Consider the following 19288-nt stretch of genomic DNA (forward strand, 5'->3'; position numbering starts at 1 on the left):
CTACATCATCTGGGGATGAGTGGTGGTCACTCTTTGGTTTATTCTCCACACTTTTAGTGAACAAACACTAGTGAGCACGTACTCTGGTTCTCCTGGTGCTGTTTGTTGGAAGTGTGTGGAACTTTAATCTTCGCTCCTGTGGAAAATCGTTGGATTACTGACAGTATGGATCATGTGAGTCTTTTGTAGTTCTTTCTGTAAAATAACTACTTGCTCCCAAAGCATTTTATGCTTTATTGTGCCATCTTTATCGTCTTTGAAACCGTTTTGAACCCAGTTCTGTACATACTCATTGTAAGATTGGACGCAGTGATATGAATCGCACACTATGAGTGTGGGGAATTCGCGATCGGTATTTTCAAGCGCCATCTTGAAAGCCTGTAGTTCAGCTCGCTGAGCTGTACAGTCTCCGAGTGATTAAGTTTTAGTAACCATAGGTCTAAATTTGCCTTCGCGCCAGCGACCTTTAACATTCGCGCACGCAGCACTATAGGCTTGTTTACCCCCAATTGCGGGTTGTGCTGATATATATTATACAGCCGTAAAGTTCTAGAGGCAGAATCTCGGTCGGCAGAGGACATTCATATTGGAGAAATTCTTGTGTTTTCAGGCTGGGATCAAAAACGTATTCAACGCCTGTTGCAGCAAGAGAGTTAACCCATTATATCCATCTCGGATGTACGGCTTTTGCATTAGGAATGCCTGCCTTTGTTACTGCCTCTAAGGCAGGTACAGGAGTAACGATCATTATGTGTCTACCCTGAGCGAGAGCTCTCTCTTTTGCTACTGCAGTTGGAACCACTATCAGAATTTTCTCAGTAGAAGTGAATTTCATTTCTGCTTGTGTGTACAAGTATGATTTGTAAGCTATTGGTACCATTTCTCCTTCATTAAAGGTTAGGTACGTGAATCCGCATCTCCCTGGGATAATTCGGATCACAAGGTTGCACATGTTTTCGCGTGTGTCTAGTTGTGTTTTCACTAACATGTCTGTCTGGACTGATTGCAAAATGTCTGTGTGTTTTTGTGTCCAATTAATCTGTTTGAAATCAGGTTTGATTAATTCGTAGAGTTTAACCCTTCCTGCTTAATTTAGAACATAAGTTCTTCCAAAATCCAGAAAACCTAGAATTGACTGTACGTTTTTCAGCGTTTTTTGGAGGTTGGAGCAGCGCACATTTCTCTAGAAAGTTTGCTGCCAGGCTTTTGCCTTCAGTTGACAACTCATATCCCAAAAATGGGACATTGAGGTGGGCAATTTGTGATTTTTTAAAGTTGAATTTATACCCTTCAGATGCGAACCCAAGTATTATGGTGTTAACTCTTTTTAAGTGACGTCCAAGTCATCATCCGTAAGATAGATGTCATCGACATAAGATAATGCCTCATCATCGTACGTTTGTAGTAACTCTGTTAGCCTGGCTGAAAATAACCCTGGGCTATTCTTGAATCCCTGGGGGAGACGGCAGAATTGTCGCTGGGTCCCCATTATTGAGAAAGCGGTCAAATGTCTGCTTTCTGGTGCAATATTTTGACAGAAAAAAACATTTGATATATCTAATGTTGTTTTATATTTTTTATGTACTATATTATTCATTAGTGCTGCACTATGGGCATTTTATACTGCAAAAGTTTTGCAACAAGAGTTTAGGTGTCTGTAATCCAATACTAGATGATATGAATTGTCTGGTTTGGAGACAGGAAACGAAGGATTTTCATTGGTGAGGTGCATGTTTCAATCACCCCTTGGTATTCAAGTTGATTTAAAATCTCCCTGACTTGTTTTTTAGCTTCTTGCTTAACTGGATACTGCCTATTATTATTATTATTATTATGCGTTCTTATATAGCGCTCGATTACCCGTAGGCATCTCGGCGCTTGCCTTGGGAACCCGTCCTGGCTTTTTTCCCTGTGAGATACCCGTACTGGGCATCCCCAAGGTGAAAACCAGGCATCCCGCCGCGGGGGGGCCGTAGTGGAGATTAAGCAAGCTGATGCCCAGAGCTGCAGAGTGTGAACCCGTGATTCGAGTAGGCACCGAAACGAGAATTATCGAGTCCGTGGATAATTGGGCTCAAGACCCTGCCGCGTCGGGAATTGAACCCTGGTCCCGGGTCTGACCTCTGCTTCAGGGTCTGCCTCCTCTAACCAGTGAGCCACACTTCTCCGCCTATGTGCAGTGGGCTGATTTTTTAACTGGATTTTATGGTGAGGAGAGTCCTCATCCCATCCTACATGATTTTTATATAATGCTGGAGCCTGAGCAACTGCCCATTTTCTGGCATATGTGTATTTTTTATGAATTGGAATGTGATTTGAGAAGGCTGGCATAATTATCTCTTCGCCATGTGGGCACTCCGACAAATTCAGGTGGCCTGTCTTGGTCAGCTAGAAGAATGTCATAGCCTTTAGAAAGCTTTTCCCAAAATAGCGCTTTTATTTTTCTGGTTATGTCCCCCTCCATCCAAAGTGTTACTTCATATAGCTTGCGGGGTACACTAACCCTCGTGTCCGCAGTTTCAACTTGAATGTATTAACTCATGTCCACTGTCTCCAGATGATCCTTCAGGATCCTGCGAACTATGCTGACTTCTGCTGCACTGTCTAGCATTGTTTGAGCCCACTACCCATTCTTGAGTTGTGTCCTCAAGATCCTCGGCATGTCTGATTTTTATGCTTGCCACCTTCTTTTTCGAAAATTGAGATTTTTTACTTTGATGAACGGGTTCTTTGTCTTTGGACTTGACACGTTCTTCCTTGTGTTCTTTCCGATTTCTGCGAGGAAGTCTGAAAAGATCGAGAGGGATGTGTATCATTATCTTGATATCTTTCAGGTTTTTTCAAATTATCCCTATTTCTAAGGTTATATCTCTTTTCAGAGGGCTCCCTTTGGGGAGACCTGTGTCCCTGTTGGGGAGATCTTCCTCTGGACTGAGAATGTTTTTCTCTAGGAGGAATCTGTTTATTATTTTCCCACTTCTTTTTACAAGTAGTGAGATTATTTTTATTAAAAACTTTTTCAGGATATTCAGTTAGTTTAGGGGGGAAACCTTTAAAACCTCAACTATCTCTACCTAATTCTTCATAGGATTTTTCAATAATTCTAGCAAGCTCATATGGTTGTTCTGCTATATCTGTTTCTTTTCATTGTTGGCGGATTGCCACGGATGCTGCTTCACCTTTAATGTTAGCTAATAATATAGCTGAGACCTGTTTGAAATCTTTCAGTAATTTCATACCCAGATTTAAAGCAGTTTCTGGACCGTATTAATTTCGAATCTGTCTCAGAACGTCTGGTATTACCGCCATTGATGGTACACCATGTGTTTTTGTGTAGATTGAAGCAAAAACTGTACCCCAAGTGTCACAGTCCTCCACATGCGGTGCAACCCCCATTGGTAAACAGACTGTCAGAATTCTGTGTTTTTCATGAGATGTACTATCAGGAAATACTGCTTTTATTTGGGTAATTTTTTGAGCTACCCAGAATGGGATTTGTTCCCGTTTTGCGGGTCATTTACCAATGACTGATTGTATAGTCTGAGGTGTAATTTTGTTTGTGTTTCCCTGGTACGGGGTGTGCTGTGGAATTTTTATGGCAGGTTGGACTGTTATAGTCCGCATGACACATTGAACCAATTGTCTATTTATTTTAATTAACTGTTTCAGCTGAGCTAACAGTTTTCTATCTGACATAGTCTCGATGTCAGGATGTGGTGTATAGCTGGCTAGTACCGGCCATGTAGCTCCTGGTTTACCTAGTGGACCGAGCCTGATAATGTGATTTTGATGTTGTAGGGCACCATTAAACCAGAGCTGATTCTCTTGGTAAGTTAGTGGAATCTCAACGTCCTCAAAAGGAACGTATTCCGCTGGAGGTTCCTCTGGTTTGTAGTAGTGGAACTCCTGTGTTACTGGATTTGCTTGTGCATGAATAGAATACCTCTGTCTGTCGATATTCATGTACCTCTATCACAAATATAACTTTACCACCTCTCGATGATACCCCATTTTGTGTAAGTTTTATAGTTATGGTTTTTCTTATATTTACCGGGATGATTATAGCATCCTCATCCGTTTCATCAAACCCTGTAACGTCTAAACCTGGTTGGTTCGCATTTACTGCAGCTCCCACGGTTGCGTTGTTGTCGTTATTTGACATTGTTTAATGAAAGTTTGCAGAACAAGTTTCAAGGAAACAAAGATTAGGTGCACAATATTTTGGAACACTGTATCCTTCAATGTTGAATGAACCAGAAACTAATACATAGGATTTTTGTCCTACTCAGTTTCGGCGGATATTATGCCCTTTCACCCACTCCAGACGTCTATTGGAGTTTTTACGGGAAAGAGAGGTCTGTGTGAAAAGCACGACGGAGTTACTCTAGTACCTAGAGTTAAATTATCGCCTTACCAAACGTTGGGCGCCATGTAGTGTAGTTCCTTTATTCCCAATAGGCTCTGCGCATTGGAATAATATATACTGTAGTTTAGACGTAGGACTGAGGTCTACTAGGTCTCTACCGAATATATTAGACTTAATAGTGTGTGCCAGCTAGCTCAGAGGTCACTAGAAACTTTCTCGAATAAACAAGAAGGGATTAGTTTCTGACAACTGCATAAACATGACAACTTTGTTTCCAATAATTAAGAAAGCAATCTCTAGAGTCGCGGACACAATAGACAGCTATTTCACTTAGTCAATCGTGCATGCTTCGTTTCACCAGAGGTGCTGAGAAAATAGAGAGGCAGGCGGTTTCAATGAAAAGGTATTTATTGAACAGTGTTCTTTCTCAAGCATTGGAAATGAACTACTACAATAGTAAAACTGGTTATAAAGTACAAGGCATATAATGCGAACAGTATTATAAAGTAGTACTGTAAAAGCATGATATGGTTTCTAAGCCATAAGTTGCCTAAAATGTATAAAATACATACAGTGATAAAATGATGACTAAAAGTACTCAACTGGTGTTTCTAAAATACGCCTACCCCGGTGTCACATTGACTATTTTCATCTGGTTTACCTCCAATGTGATTTCTTTGATGTAGTGATAACTGGTCCTTACGCTTGAAAGCTTTTCCACATTCATAGCATTTGTATGGTTTCACTCCAGTATGGGTTTTCTCGTGTAGTTTCAGTGATTTATTTGTAGTGAAAGCTTTATGACACTCAGAACATTTATATGGATTTTCACCAGTGTGATTTCTCTGATGCAACAATAAACGTCCCTTTTCCATGAAACCTTTGCAACATTCAGAACACTTATAAGGTTTCTCACCAGTGTGAGATCCCTGATGTAGAATCAGCCCCCCCTTTCTAGTGAAAGCCTTGTCACATTCTGAACATTTAAATGGTTTCAATCCAAAGTGACTTCTCTGATGTACCAATAAATTACTTTTTTGCTTAAACGTCTTATCGCATTCAGAGCATGTATATGGTTTTTCCCCAGTAGGGTTCCGCTCATGGATAGTCAGAACACGCTTTGTAGTGAAAGCCTTGTCCATTCTGTACATTTATACGGTTTCTCCTTTCTGTGAATTCTCTCATGGAATGATAACAGGCGCTTCTCCTTGAAAGCCTTGTCACACTCGGAACATTTGTACGGTTTCTCACCCGTGTGGTTTGGCTGATGTCGTAGAAGCAGTCTCTTTGTGCTGAAATCCTTTTCACATTGAGTACATTTATATGGTTTCTCCCCAGTATGTTTCTGCTCGTGGAGTCTCAGTGATCTATTGGTAGTGAAAGCCTTATCACATTCAGAACATTTATATAGTTTGTCGCCAGTGTGAATTCTCTGATGTAACGATAAACTTTCAATTTGTTTAAAAGCCCTTCCACATTCCGAACATGTATATGGCTTCTCGTCAGTGTGAGTTCTCTGGTGAAATTTCAGCATCCTTTTTGTAGCGACAGCCTTGCCACATTTTGAACATTTATATGGCTTCTCACCTGTATGGTGTCGCAAATGAATTTTCAACTCCCCATTAGTAGTGAAAGCCTTGTCACATTCAGTACATTTGTATGGTTTTTCCCCAGTGTGCCTTCTCTGATGTCGTAATAAATTGCTCTTTTGCTTAAAAGCCTTGTTACATTCACTACATTTATGCAGTTTCTCCCTGGTTTTGTACTTCTGATGTAGGACAAGCAATCCTTTTGTAGTGAATGTTTTCCCACATTCAAAACATTCGTATGGTTTCTCACCAGAATGGGTTTGCTGATGTAGAGCCAGCCGCACCTTTACGGTAAAAGCCTTTTCACATAAAGTACATTTATATGGTTTCACGCCAGTGTGGTTTCGCTCATGTACTGTTAGCTGTCCCTTTCTAGTGTAAGCCTTATCACATTCACTACATTTATAGGGTTTCTCACCAGTGTGATTTCTCTGATGTAGTGTCAACGATTCTTTTGTAGTATAAGCCTTAATACATTCAGAACATTTATATGGTTTCTCACCAGTATGCCTTCTCTGATGTACTATTAACAACATTTTTGTAGTGAAGGCCTCGTTACATTCAGAACATTTATAGGGTTTCTCACCAGTATGATTCTTCTGATGTCGTGTCACATGTCGTTTTGTATTGAAAGTCTTGTTACACTCAGAACATTTATATGGTTTCTCACCAGTATGATTTCGCTGATGTTCTATTAAAGTTCTTTTTGTAGTGTACGCCTTATTACATTCAGTACATTTATACGGTTTCTCACCAGTGTGATTTCTCTGATGTAGTGTCAACGATTGTTTTGTAGTATAAGCCATGTTACATTCAGAACATTTATATGGTTTCTCACCAGTATGTCTTCTCTGATGTACTATTAATAATACTTTTTTAGTGAAGGCCTTGTTACATTCAGAACATTTATAGGGTTTCTCACCAGTATGATTCTTCTGATGTAGTGTCAATGATCGCTTTGTATTGAAAGTCTTGTTACACTCAGAACATTTATATGGTTTCTCACCAGTATGATTTCGCTGATGTACTATTAACGGTTTTTTTGTAGTGTACGCCTTATTACATTCAGTACATTTATACGGTTTCTCACCAGTGTGATTTCTCTGATGTAGCATCAATGATGTTCTTGCAGTATAAGCCTTGTTACATTCAGAACATTTATATGGTTTCTCACCAGAATGGTTTCGTTTATGTACTATAAGCAATCTTTTCGTAGCAAAAGCCTGATTACATTCAGTACATTTATACAGTTTCTCACCAGTGTGATTTCTCTGATGTAGCATCAATGATGTTCTTGCAGTATAAGCCTTGTTACATTCAGAACATTTATGTGGATTTTCATCAGTATGGTTCCGGTGATGTACCATCAACGATCCTTTCGTAGTGTAGCCCTTGTTACATTCAATACATTTATATGGTTTCTCACCAGTATGGTTTCCCAGATGTGCTATCACTTCTCTCTTTGTGTGGAAATCCTTTTCACACTTTGAACATGGAAATAGTTTCTCGTCAATGTTATTGTCTTGATGCAATGATAAGCATCCCATTTTCTCAACAGCCATCTCACGATCTAAACACATTTATGGTTTCTCACCTTTCTGGGTTCTCAGGTATGTCCTCAATTTTCTCTCTTTAATAAAAGCCCCATCACATTCACTGTGTTAATTGAAGGTTTAAGTTGTCTTCTCCTTGCAATAACTAATTATGCCATTCAGGGCAGGATACAGCTTCTCCTGGTGCAGCGCCCTCAGTGTAGATATGATCCAATTTGCTCGAATTTGCCGTACATGGAGCACCGATACTGTTGTTGCATATGAATAACCTATTTTCTGTTTACTTCATCAAGTGACTCAGAGTTCCATTTAGTAGTAATAGATTGTCATGTTAACAAGACACATAGCACCGCTTTGCAGAGTATTAGAAACTGAGATTGTCTGCATTTGAGCTCTTCTCATATTAATAACCATTTGCAGACCATGTTTGGTGGAAATTAACGTCTCCAAGATATGTTTAATTTCATTAGCAGGATAAGTGCATGTAATATAGGTTTCGATTCTCTGGTGCCTGTGAAATCTTCGCAGTAATCATGTCTGTCAGAATGGGATACACATGTCAATGCTTTCATCGCTAGTCCCACATACGACTCTTTTCCGAAAAAACTTGAATATTTCTTTTTTCATTTCGTTCTGCAATTAATTCACCTGTTGGAGTGGAATATATATATGAAATCAGTGTTGGAGGAGTTACAAATATAGAAATAAAGCTTAATAATTCATTCTAAAGTTGCAAATTACATGTTTTATATAAAAAGGAGACAATTGAAACCTGGCATACAACTTAAAGCAATTGAGGACACTAGGATCGTAATGGCATCTGTGCCGTTTGAGCGCCATATTTGCAGCATGAAATACCGAAGAGAGCAGGTGATGGGTATCACAAGGGCCCCATGGTAAGAGCATGGATTAGCAAAGCACACAAGATATGGGGCAGCCAAGGACACACCAAAGCAGGGATTAACAAGAAAAGCATGGTATACGTGGCACAAGGGCCCAACAAAAACAGCCAAGATTAGCAATGAACACACTATACAGGTAACACTAGGGCCACATTGACTATGGATTACTGACATAATATCGATGCAAACAATATCAAAACACAAAAATATTGGACATAAATATTGACTTCCTATGCTTGACCCCTTCCATGCTTTGGGTGGCCCCCGGCAGTCCGACGTCATGGTGGGCGTCTGCGTCGGACGGCTGGGAGCTGTCCGATATGCGAACGCGTGGAATTTTCCCGCATCGTGGGTAAATTACGGACGCACGCAAGGGGTTAACTAGTAAACCACAAATCTTGACTATACATATCAATCACAATATTTTCACCAAAATATTTAAATATTCATTAAAAAATATACAAAATAACACTCAACAAAAACAATTACTTCTGATACACCCAAAACATTTTATATACAAGCTTAAATTACTAATCAACTAAATATTTACTAAAAAATATATAACTAAAATGATAACAAAACAACCCCAAGAACATATAAACACACTAAAACATTTATCGTCCAACCTACATTTTAATAAATATATATGTAGCTGTATACTTTCAAAAGTATCAAACAATATATCATACATAAAAAAATATTTAAAAATGTGCGTTTACCATAGAAGGGCTGAACAAAGGAAAACAATTCTAATGAAAACTAAATCAATCAATAAAATGTTAACTTTTACCAATAAAATCAAAGAAACATTTAAGGGGCTAATTACGAGTTCAGAGGTCTCGAGACTGGCTGTCCGACTGCAGTAACCTAGGTGGTCTGACAGCATGAATACGTGTCTGGCGGTCAGACAGCCACCGGCCTGCTACAACTACGCCGCCACTGCCAGGACCCTGGACCCTGTGGTGCTAGTGGTGTGCAGAGCCAGGAGGAATGGAGGCGATGCTAACCGGGGCACTACCATCCATATTATGAGTTGCATTTCAGCAAGACTTTTCATGGTGGTGAAACTGCCATGAAAAGGCTGGGGGAAAGGCAAAGAGGGGGCTCCAAACTTGGACCCCAGACGTTGTTGCTCATTCTGCAATGTGACTGGAGGCACATGTTGTGCCCCCCCTACGCCTGCACTTTGACCCTTCGAGCTTAATTCAAACAAGCCACTGCGCATCTGAAGCCGATACTTTTTGTCCTAGGCTACAAGACATCCTGAGGGCAGGAGATTGGTGTTCGGATTCCACATTCAAAACGTTCTATTATAAACTTATTCTATAAATTGCGTCTGTTGTTGTGGGAAAGCTTTAAACACGCATAATTGGAACCTCTGGTCCCGATATAGAATAAAAAAAATTCAAGCTATTACAACAAGACTTTTCAATTCCATTAAGGACACAGAAGTGAGGATTATCCCACTTGAAATACACACTGGCAGATAAATAATTTAACATGCCAAGTTTCTTTGCACACCTGGTTTGATAATGTTCATTTTGATGTACCTTAACAACATTTACAGTGGTCCTTTTATTTTACGTATCAAACAGAAGCGGGACCGAAGTCAATCCAACTAGTGGGAAGATCCTAAGAGACAGCGTTTGGACAACACAACTAAAGACTGACAAGGTTCTTCGAATAGCTCAGAGAGGAGAAACAAGAGGAAACAAAGGTCTGCTACTAACCAATGGGTTGGTTTATGGTTAAAACATTAATCCTGTTTCAAGTTATAGTGGACTTGGTCATTCACATAAAAACAGGTCACAGAATGGTGTTTGCTGTATTTAAGGCTGAGTCCATGGTAAGTGGAGGACTTATGTTTGATGTAATACTTTGTTTCAAATAAAATTTAGTTTTGTGTATATTAATGCTTTCATGGACTGCTGTTTTGTGCAATAAAGTATAAAGAAGAAGAACCATAGCCTCTGTGTCCTTAATAGAATTTAAAATTCTTTACACAAAAACCTGAAAGTTCTTATTTCCCCTCAGCATCAAATTAATGCTTTTAGTCAGAACTACCTCAATAACATGTTGGTGATCATCTGCACAAAAACCCCAGTAAAACAAATAAGATAGAGGAACAGAGACAATAATTTATATTTAGTGCTGCATTTAGTTGCAAATGTGTAGAACTCAAAGATATGGATATCTTTGGGTGCTTCTTGCCGATAAGATAGGCGGGGTAGTATCCCCATCTGCCGGTTCCATATGTGATCTAAACACAGTCCATTTTCCATCTTGACCATCACACATCAAAATCAACATCAAACCCTCAACGGTCGTTAAATGCTCGTAAACTGAACATCAGCAACACACAGATCCAGATTAGGGGCAACTGTCTTGAATGATGCCACAAAAGCCTTTGACCTTTGGAAAAGTTCCATCCTGACAGTGTTAAAACTCTAGGAGTCTTACTAAATAAAAAACCCTCCCCCAACGTCCAAATCAATTCTGCATCTTCCACAAGATTTCACTCACTGAATCTCTTGGGAACAATTGTCCTGTTTTTGCCATGTCATTATCATAGCACAGATGGCCTTGAGAAGAGCCCTATTCAGAAAGGACAACTATAATATTCTCCAAGTTGTCTAGCACAAGTTCTCCCTAGCAAAGTTGACTGGTAATCTAGCTTGTTTGTGCACTATTGCCAAGGCGTGGTGTCCGGTCCGCAGTATCTTGTCAGGAGGGTCTTCTTTGATGGTGGTATGTTCTTACTATGTTCTGATCAGTGCACGCCTGCATTAAAAAGTATGAATGCGAACAGTGGACTGCAGCACATACACTTGCAGCATTTCTGGTGGCAGTCATAGACACGGATGTGTGATGGCACCACAACTGGCAGGAGTGTTCCAGTCACCAGGAACACACTCTGCCACTGTCCTGTGTAAGACTTATATATGGAAACTTTGAACACCAAAAGACAACTGTGTGATGTTTAGAAGTCACAGCAGGACAGATAGAGCAGTAATGGATAGCACTGGAGGAGTACAGTAAAGCCCACAATCCTGCAGTCCAATCAAAAGGAGAGGGAGGGCCAGAGAAGAAGGGCAAGCACCCTAAGACCCCCTGGTTCTACACACATCCACCCTTTGTTGCTTGAGCCCTTCCCCTCACTTCCAGCAGGTGGCAGCAAATGGATCTTTGCTCTCTCTCCGTTTCTGACAGATGAGGTTTTTATCTACCAAATGTTAGTAGCTTTCAACAAAATGTCTATTACACCCACATAAAACCACTCAAGAGAAACTAGAATTCACTGTAAAATTAATACAATATAAAATGACCACTAAAAGGCTAAAATGGTTACTTTTTTTGAATTTGAGAACTAATCCTCAATTGCCCTCCCTTTTTCCACTTATGGGTCAGGGTCTTTGGTAAAGAGCTTTAGATTTGCCGCTCTGCCCCGCATCCATAACAAATATTGTTGTCTTCTGTGAAGTCCTTATTGGCTTTAAACCTCATTGTGCCATTGGTGTCTTGATATTTCATGCATATTTTGCAAGTTACTGCTAAAATCCCTCTGGCTTTGGTGCAAGCAGTGCAGAACAGAAGCAGCATTGCAGTCCCTGGGCTTCAATCCCAGTTCTTCTCAGCCAGAGTACAATACTTTTGTCCGAAAAACATACTGTGCTGAAGGTAAATTAGGTGTCACAAGCATTTATGGATGATTTAGAAAACGTTGAAACTATCACGCTGAGCTGGTCTGCGTTTGGTATTTTTTTGCTAACAATAGCACACTGTACTTTGTCATTGCCACTGTACACATATTTATTTGTTGGGCACATATGCGTGCCTGCCTTTGAGACTGCCTACAACGTAAATGTCTTGCTAACCAAGTGCTCAAGGCTTCTCAAACAGACCTCTTCTTTTCTACATAGAATCTGTCTTTTCTTCAGTCTATTAAAGACAATTGCTTTGGCCTCAGATAGGTATCTGAAGAGAGAAGTGTGTGCCCTTCTCTTGAATACAACAGGTCTCCTGTTTAGTGAAACTCCTCTCTGGCAACGCCTCAGGAAGCCAGGCCTGTAGTCTTGCGCTATTAGCACATTCTCAGCATGCAGAGCAGTCCTTCGGTTCATAGCAGCAGCAAGCCTCTGCCTCAGTCTTCAAGTTGACTCTTAGCACAGTCATCACTCTGGGTGGTGCACAGACCTCTTTTTTTTTTTTTTTTTAACTTTTTATTTAGCCTTTCATCAAAGTACACTGCACCAAATACATTTAGAATTAGTCAATTAGTTATACAGTAGGTCATTTCTGAACTTCTCAGTATAATGTAATTACATCAATCATGAGCAACATCTTGGAGACGCTTCATGGTCGGGTCAGTGCCATTTCTATACAGTATGTGAACATTCATACATGGGTGGTTTCGCCCTCCCCTCAGTTCCTACGTCATACAGGTCTCAGTGTTAGGTCCCATCCTCGCGGTAGCGTGTCCCCTCCCTCCCCCCTTGAACAACATAAGTCCTACACAATCGTAATATGCTACTTCGACTTCCACCCTCTTATGGACTGGTGTCTGGATCTGATAGGACCGGTGGGGGAATCACATATATGCCCTTGGTGTTCGTTCCATTTTCCCCAGATCTTGGACCATTTCTTGGGGCAACCCCTATGTACATAAACAGCCCTTTCAGCAACCATAGCTGTGTCCATGTCCTTTTCCCATTGCGCCCGAGATGGGACCATCCCAGATCCCCACTTTCGAGCGATATTGCGTTTTGCCAGTGCTAGACCCAGTGTAGCCCACGTTTGCAATCCCCGGTTCATATCAGTAGGCGACCACATATTTAACAAACAGCATCTGGGTTCTCTCTGTAGTTCCACCCCTGCTGCCTCGGAGATTTCTGACAGTACTTGGTCCCAGTATCTCTCTATCTTCGGACAACCCCATAATATATGATAGAATGTGCCAGTGGAGCCACATCCGCGCAAGCAATTCGGGTCTTGTGAGCGGCCCAATTTATGTAGAAGTGTACGGGAATAGTAAACTCTGTGCACTATTTTCAGTTGTATCAGTTTAAGCCGTGATGGAATGGAGGCCTCCCTGGCCGAAGCTAAGGCATGGAACCAGTCCTCGTCCTCGATGTCTCCTATTTCCACCTCCCATTTGCTACGAAGCACTACTGTGGGGTCTGGGAGATTGTTGATCAGTTTTTGGTAGGTAAGGGAGATTGCCCTCTTGTCTATCTGGTCCCTAAGTAGTCTGTCTTCTAGGGGGGATGATTCTGCAAGTGTCGTACCCGTCGGAATGGCTCTTTGTAGTGCGTGCGTTATTTGCATATATCTGTATTTCTCTGTGTCTGCCATTCCGTATTGCTCTTGAAGGACGGGGAAAGATATAACAGCCCCCCTTTTCCACATATCACCTATCTTAGAAATGCCAATAAGGTCCCATTGGCGGAAGCCCTTCGTGTTCCCTAGTGTGCCGAGACGGCGCGTGTCCCAAAGGGGTGTGGCTAGTGTAAGTACCCCGTCCCACCCCAGTGCTCTCTGCGCTGCGTGCCATAGTTTGACCGTGTGGGCCGTAGGGCCCGTCAGTGTGTGGCGTCTTTTGTTGGAATATAGCGCCTTCAGTAAGTGATCCTGGGGTAGTACTGCTCTGTCAAGACGAAAGGCCGGGTCCTGTTGTGGGGCATGTAGCCAACGGTTTACCACCGCCAATTGTGCCGCCCAGTAGTATAGTTTCGTATTTGGCAGGGCAATACCCCCGTCATACCAAGAACGGGACAGTTTGGAGTGTGAGATGCGGGGAGGTTTTCCGTCCCATAGGAGCGAAGAGACCTCTGCGTCTATAGCTTTGAAGTACTGCAGTGGGACCGGGAACGGCGCGTTCTGTAGTGTGTATAGGAATCTGGGGAGTGCCAGCATCTTAAAGAGTGCAGCCCTCCCCAGTAGTGTCAGCGGTAGAGATCGCCAATGGGTAACGTCCGCTTTCAGCCTCAGTAGAGGCTTCTGCAGATTTTCTTCCATAAAAATCGATTCTAGAGGTGTTATGTAGATTCCTAGGTATTTGAACCCTCTGGTGACCGTTTGGATCTCACAGTCTGGTGGCAGCACTGGTGGGCCACCCCGTAGGACATATAGCAAAGACTTTGGCCAATTAATGGTGTAACCCGACACCGCACCATAGGCGGTGAGTATGTCAAGTAGGACGGCCAGGGATGTGGAAGGGGATGTCAGGTAGATTAAGACGTCGTCCGCATATAAGGAAATGCGGTCTTCCCAACCCGCCTCCCAGGCTATCCCCCTGATCTGCGTGTCCAGCCGTATTTTCACCGCTAGCGGCTCTAGAAGTAGCGCAAAGAGGAGCGGGGAGAGCGGGCCTCCCTGTCTTGTTCCACGCCCCAATGTTAAAAACGCGCGACGTATGTCCGTTTGCAACCACCTGCGCCTGTGAGCCAGTATAGAGGAGTCTGACCCATCCACAGAATCGTGGTCCAAACCCCAGTTTTTTTAACACCGCGAAGAGGAATGGCCACTCTACAAGGTCAAACACCATTTTCGCATCAAGTGAGAGAATGGCTGCATCTTCTCGCAGTAGAGGTATACGGTGCATGACCCCGTGAATACGCCTCAGGTTAAGGGATGTGTTCCTTCCCGGCATGAAGCCGGATTGGTCAGGGTGAACCAGATCCGTGAGGTGGGGCTGTAAGCGGAGGGCTAGGATCTTCGCCAGGACTTTTGTATCAACATTCATCAGGGAGATTGGTCTATAAGAGGATGGTTGGTCAGGAGGTTTGCCCGGTTTGTGCACCGATATGATGGTAGCTAGTCTCTGGTCTGGTGTGAGTGTACCCTTTGTAGGAAGGTGGATATCTGACTATGGTTACCCCCAAACTTTTTGCCTGGTGTTTAGCTGGTTTTTGACATAGTTGGCCTGGGATCCTGCTATTCAGGGCCCCAGGCTAATTGCTCTCACCTTAAAATGGACTCCATGTACCTTAGGTACATACACAATTGGAACTGGTTCACCTTATTGGCCCCTGTAACAGTGTACCCAGGTACTAGGTGCTTCCAAGGCCTACCAGGGGCTGCAGCATGTATTGTGCCACCCCTGGCCCGGCCTCCATATTTGACACAACTGGCTGATCACTCAGCTGGGGTAAGTCGGTGTAACCACCCCTTACTTAGGTGTAGTATGCCTTTACCTAACCTAAAATGGACACATATGTTCCTATCAGTCACTCCTATAGAAGGCCTCATCAATCCTGGAGGCAGAGTGCTTGGAAATATGTGAGATGGTGCTCTGGCATGAGCTGAGCCTGTCTGCAGCTTTCGGAACCATGTCCTTTAGCTGTTTCATGATATTGCCATACCATATACTCTTAAGTGCATTATAATCCTCGCGGTTAAATGCTATCTTAGGTTTGGCTTTATCAAAACATGTCGAGTAAGGTGTCATACGAATTGGAATACTACCCCCTCGCCAGTTCTGGCGACGGGGGTAGCATTCCACCCTTCTAGAGGGACACGACATGTACCTAGCCTGAACCCCGGTTAAAGTTAAACAGAGCCTTAGCATCTCAAAATGGATGCTGCCACCACAGACACAAGTCTGACCTCCTGCTGCTGGGAGTCCTTCCAGCGAGGGCAGCTTGGACAAAGGGTTTCATGCCTGGGGAGGTGCTAGCACCACTCCAGACAGGATTTTGTGTATTGGGTAGGACAGGGCTGAATAGAATCAGACATGCCTGGGGCACACAAGGTGTCCCTGTGCATAGGCCAGTTCAAACCGGTGCTGGGGCTTTCCAGCCCCAGTCCTGGCGCGAAACTGGACAAAGGAAAGGGGGTGTAACCACCCCCCTTCCTGGTTCCACCCAGAGGAGGGACCTAGTAGGTGATCCGGCCCCCCAGATTCGAATAAGAGTGGGAGCTGTGTCCTGAGACTTCAGATTATCCTGAATCAACTTGAAATACAGAAGAAGACTGGACTTTGACATTCTGCTGCTCAGAAGACGGAAGAGAATCTCCCTTGTGGCCAAGGAGTGACCACCCTGTGAACACAGGCACCAACCAGCAACTCGACGTCTGCTTTGCCGCCGCCTCCCGCCGGAGCCCGAGCCCAGAGCCTGACAAGACCCAGACTCCCAGACTTCTCACCGCCCGATCCACAGTCCCTGCAAAGAAGGGACCCGTGGAGGCACCGAGAGACGTGGGACCGGACATCTTGGAAGACCCCCGAAACGCTGACTGCGCAGCATCAGAGGCACCCTCGATGCTGTGCTTTGGGGTTTGAGAAGCCCTAACCTCGAGCAACCCTTGCACCGAAGATCAGCCCCCCAGCATCTCCACGATCTGCGTGGGGCCCTTTTGCATCGTGCCACTCGACGCGCCTAACTGTCCACTTGCCACGCGGCTAGTGGCCATCTTGGCGACGAAACCTACAACTTTCACTGCGGGTCTGGTTGCTCCAGACTTGCCCTTGCTCCTGTAAAAAGGAGTACCTGCTCTGACCTTGCTGGTCCGAGTAACAAGCCTTTTGCGATTTCTGCGAGGCTTGCATTAGCCAAGGCCTGTTTGCTTCTATCAAGTCGCCGACACCGCCAACAGAGAGAAGCCTGCGTGGGACAGCTCGTGACCAACTCCTGGACGTCTTCGACCCCTCGTGTCCACATGGCTGCAGAGAGAAGCTACACCTCGACGCCTGTTTGCACCCGACATCGCCTGGTTCCACTCTGGTTCCACGGTAGTCACTGGCTAGTGACTTTGAACATTGTCCCCTCTGCTTTCAGGTCTTCACCTCTTCAGATCCACCCTTGGATCCACCGGAACTCTTCACATCGAGCCGCCTGCAGCATCTTCAGCTCCAAGCACCATCGACCTGCGTGACGAAACCCGACACTACTTCGACCCTAAGCACCCGCTTCCTGTGGGTGAGGTAACTCAGCTCCGCCGGTGTTCCCACACTGGTACACACCTCTAGTGTCTGTGTCTCAAGTTTCAGCTTTCTAGGTCACTCGGAAGGTTCCTTTATAACTAACTTTGTACTTTTTACGCACCATTGACATTGCATTGGTAAAGCGTGCACTTTCCGCACGGCTCCCGAGTCCTGCTGGCCTTTCCCGACTTCTTCACTGTTAGTCCCGAACAGCTCCAGCGATTCCCCAGGCCCTAGGCCTCTTCACTTTCCCCATAGTGGTCCTTATACCACTATTTTAGTATATGGTTTAGGTGGCACCTAGGGCTCATCCATAATTGTGCAACTTTTGTGTATTTAAACTGTGTTTTGTTTTAACGCAATTGCTTCTGTGCTCATAAAGAGTATCAGGGATATTTGTAGTAATAAATCTATATATATTTTCAATATATATCTGTGTGGTGTCCTTTCATTTGGTATTCAAGGGATTGTATATGGTAAAACAGCTTGCTTCACATGCCTTTACAGAGTTTAGCCTAAGACTGCTTAGTCCATGCTACCCCTAGGATAGCTTGTCTATAAGGTTGACTTTACAACCTGCACCATAAGGGTTGCTTGGCATGATACAAGGTGATCACTAGAACTAGTGAGCATCATATATCAGGCCAACTTCTCACATTGGTGAGCAGCGGATTGGGATTTGAGCTTGCTGTTGTTTTACCATTACAATCTTTGAAAATATCATTTGAAAGATCATACAGGTACCTGATAGGTACACTAAAACAAGACTAGATATACTTAAGTTCTACTGAACTTAGTTGTTGTAGAGGATAGGGAGTAGTACACCCTGACTACAACTACTAGATAGGTTTTTGTAGGAAAACACCAGTGTAGGTAGATTGCAACACATCCACCACACTAGAGCAATGTCTGGAACAGAGGGATCCAATGGAACCACCTCTGTTGAGAGTGACCCTCCAAGGGCACCATCCAAATTTGCTACCTTTCCATTTAAGGAACTGAGGCAACTGTGTTCCATGAGAGGAATCAAAACAGGTCCTTCTCCTACAGCAGGACACCTCAGAGAGCTTTTAGACCAGTCTGAAGCTCTAAGGGACTCCAAACCTGGCCCCTCAGGGACTGGAGATGGAGGATCCCCCACTGAAGATGATAACTCTGATGCCCCTGCCCCTGTCGTCCAGATATATGAGGAAAACCAGACCCCTGGGAATACTCAGCCTGAGGAAGAAGAAGAGGAGGAGGAGGAGGAAGAAAGTGATTCTGATGATGGGACTAGCCAGGTGTTAGTCAGCAGGCTTAACCAGGCTAACTTAAGCTTATTTGGGACTGAAGGTGGGTCCAACCCATTCAGACCCCCAAATGGACTTAACCAGGAGCATAGGAGGAGGAGGAATCACTCAGGTGAATCCAATACTTCCCATGTTTCTAAAGGTTCTCATGGCAACTCCAGAAGGGAGTTGACTAACCCTCAGAGAAGGGAACATGAGGCCAAAATGAGAGAGGCTGAACTTAGGATCCAGAGACAAGAATTAGAAGTTGCCCTGGCCAAAGAGAAACTTGCTAGAGCAAGGCAGCCTAGAGAGAGTGGGTATATTCCACTGGTGGCAGCACTATCCCTAAGGATAAAGACAGGTCCTATGACAATAGAAACCTGAGTAAGATTGTGCCCCCCTACAAAGTTGGGGATGATATCCACAAATGGATGACTGCACTTGAGAGAGCTTGCAAAGTACAGCAGGTCCCTCAGAAGGAGCAGTGGGCAGCAATCTTGTGGCTCTCCTTTGAAGGTAGAGGCAGAGACAGACTCCTCACAGTTAGTGATGGGGATTCTAGAAACTACCTGGTCCTGAAGAGTGCTCTGATTGATGGGTTAGGCTTAACCACTGAACAGTACAGGTTAATGTTCAGAGACACCCAGAAGACACAGACTCAGGACTGGTCTGAATTTGTTGAAT

At 43.6% G+C, this 19288-nt stretch overlaps 3 protein-coding genes across 3 annotated transcripts in view; 1 reads left to right on the plus strand and 2 right to left on the minus strand.

The window, feature by feature from the left end:
* Positions 1 to 19288, minus strand: part of LOC144772199 (uncharacterized) — a 501761-nt gene that overhangs the window by 450640 nt on the left and 31833 nt on the right. The window lies entirely within an intron of this gene.
* The window catches only part of LOC144772200 (uncharacterized), a 486273-nt gene that overhangs the window by 403483 nt on the left and 63502 nt on the right, over positions 1 to 19288 (plus strand).
* LOC144772198 (uncharacterized) overlaps positions 4757 to 19288 on the minus strand; it is a 30482-nt gene continuing 15950 nt past the window's right edge. The window contains 2 exon segments of the mRNA XM_078656334.1: positions 4757 to 5507; positions 5510 to 8156. Of these exon segments, the coding sequence (XP_078512460.1) occupies positions 4978 to 5507; positions 5510 to 7535 (2556 nt within the window). The 5' untranslated portion in view covers positions 7536 to 8156 and the 3' untranslated portion in view covers positions 4757 to 4977.

This window comes from Lissotriton helveticus, chromosome 8, assembly GCF_964261635.1.
Source record: "Lissotriton helveticus chromosome 8, aLisHel1.1, whole genome shotgun sequence".
NCBI classification, from domain to species: domain Eukaryota; kingdom Metazoa; phylum Chordata; class Amphibia; order Caudata; family Salamandridae; genus Lissotriton; species Lissotriton helveticus.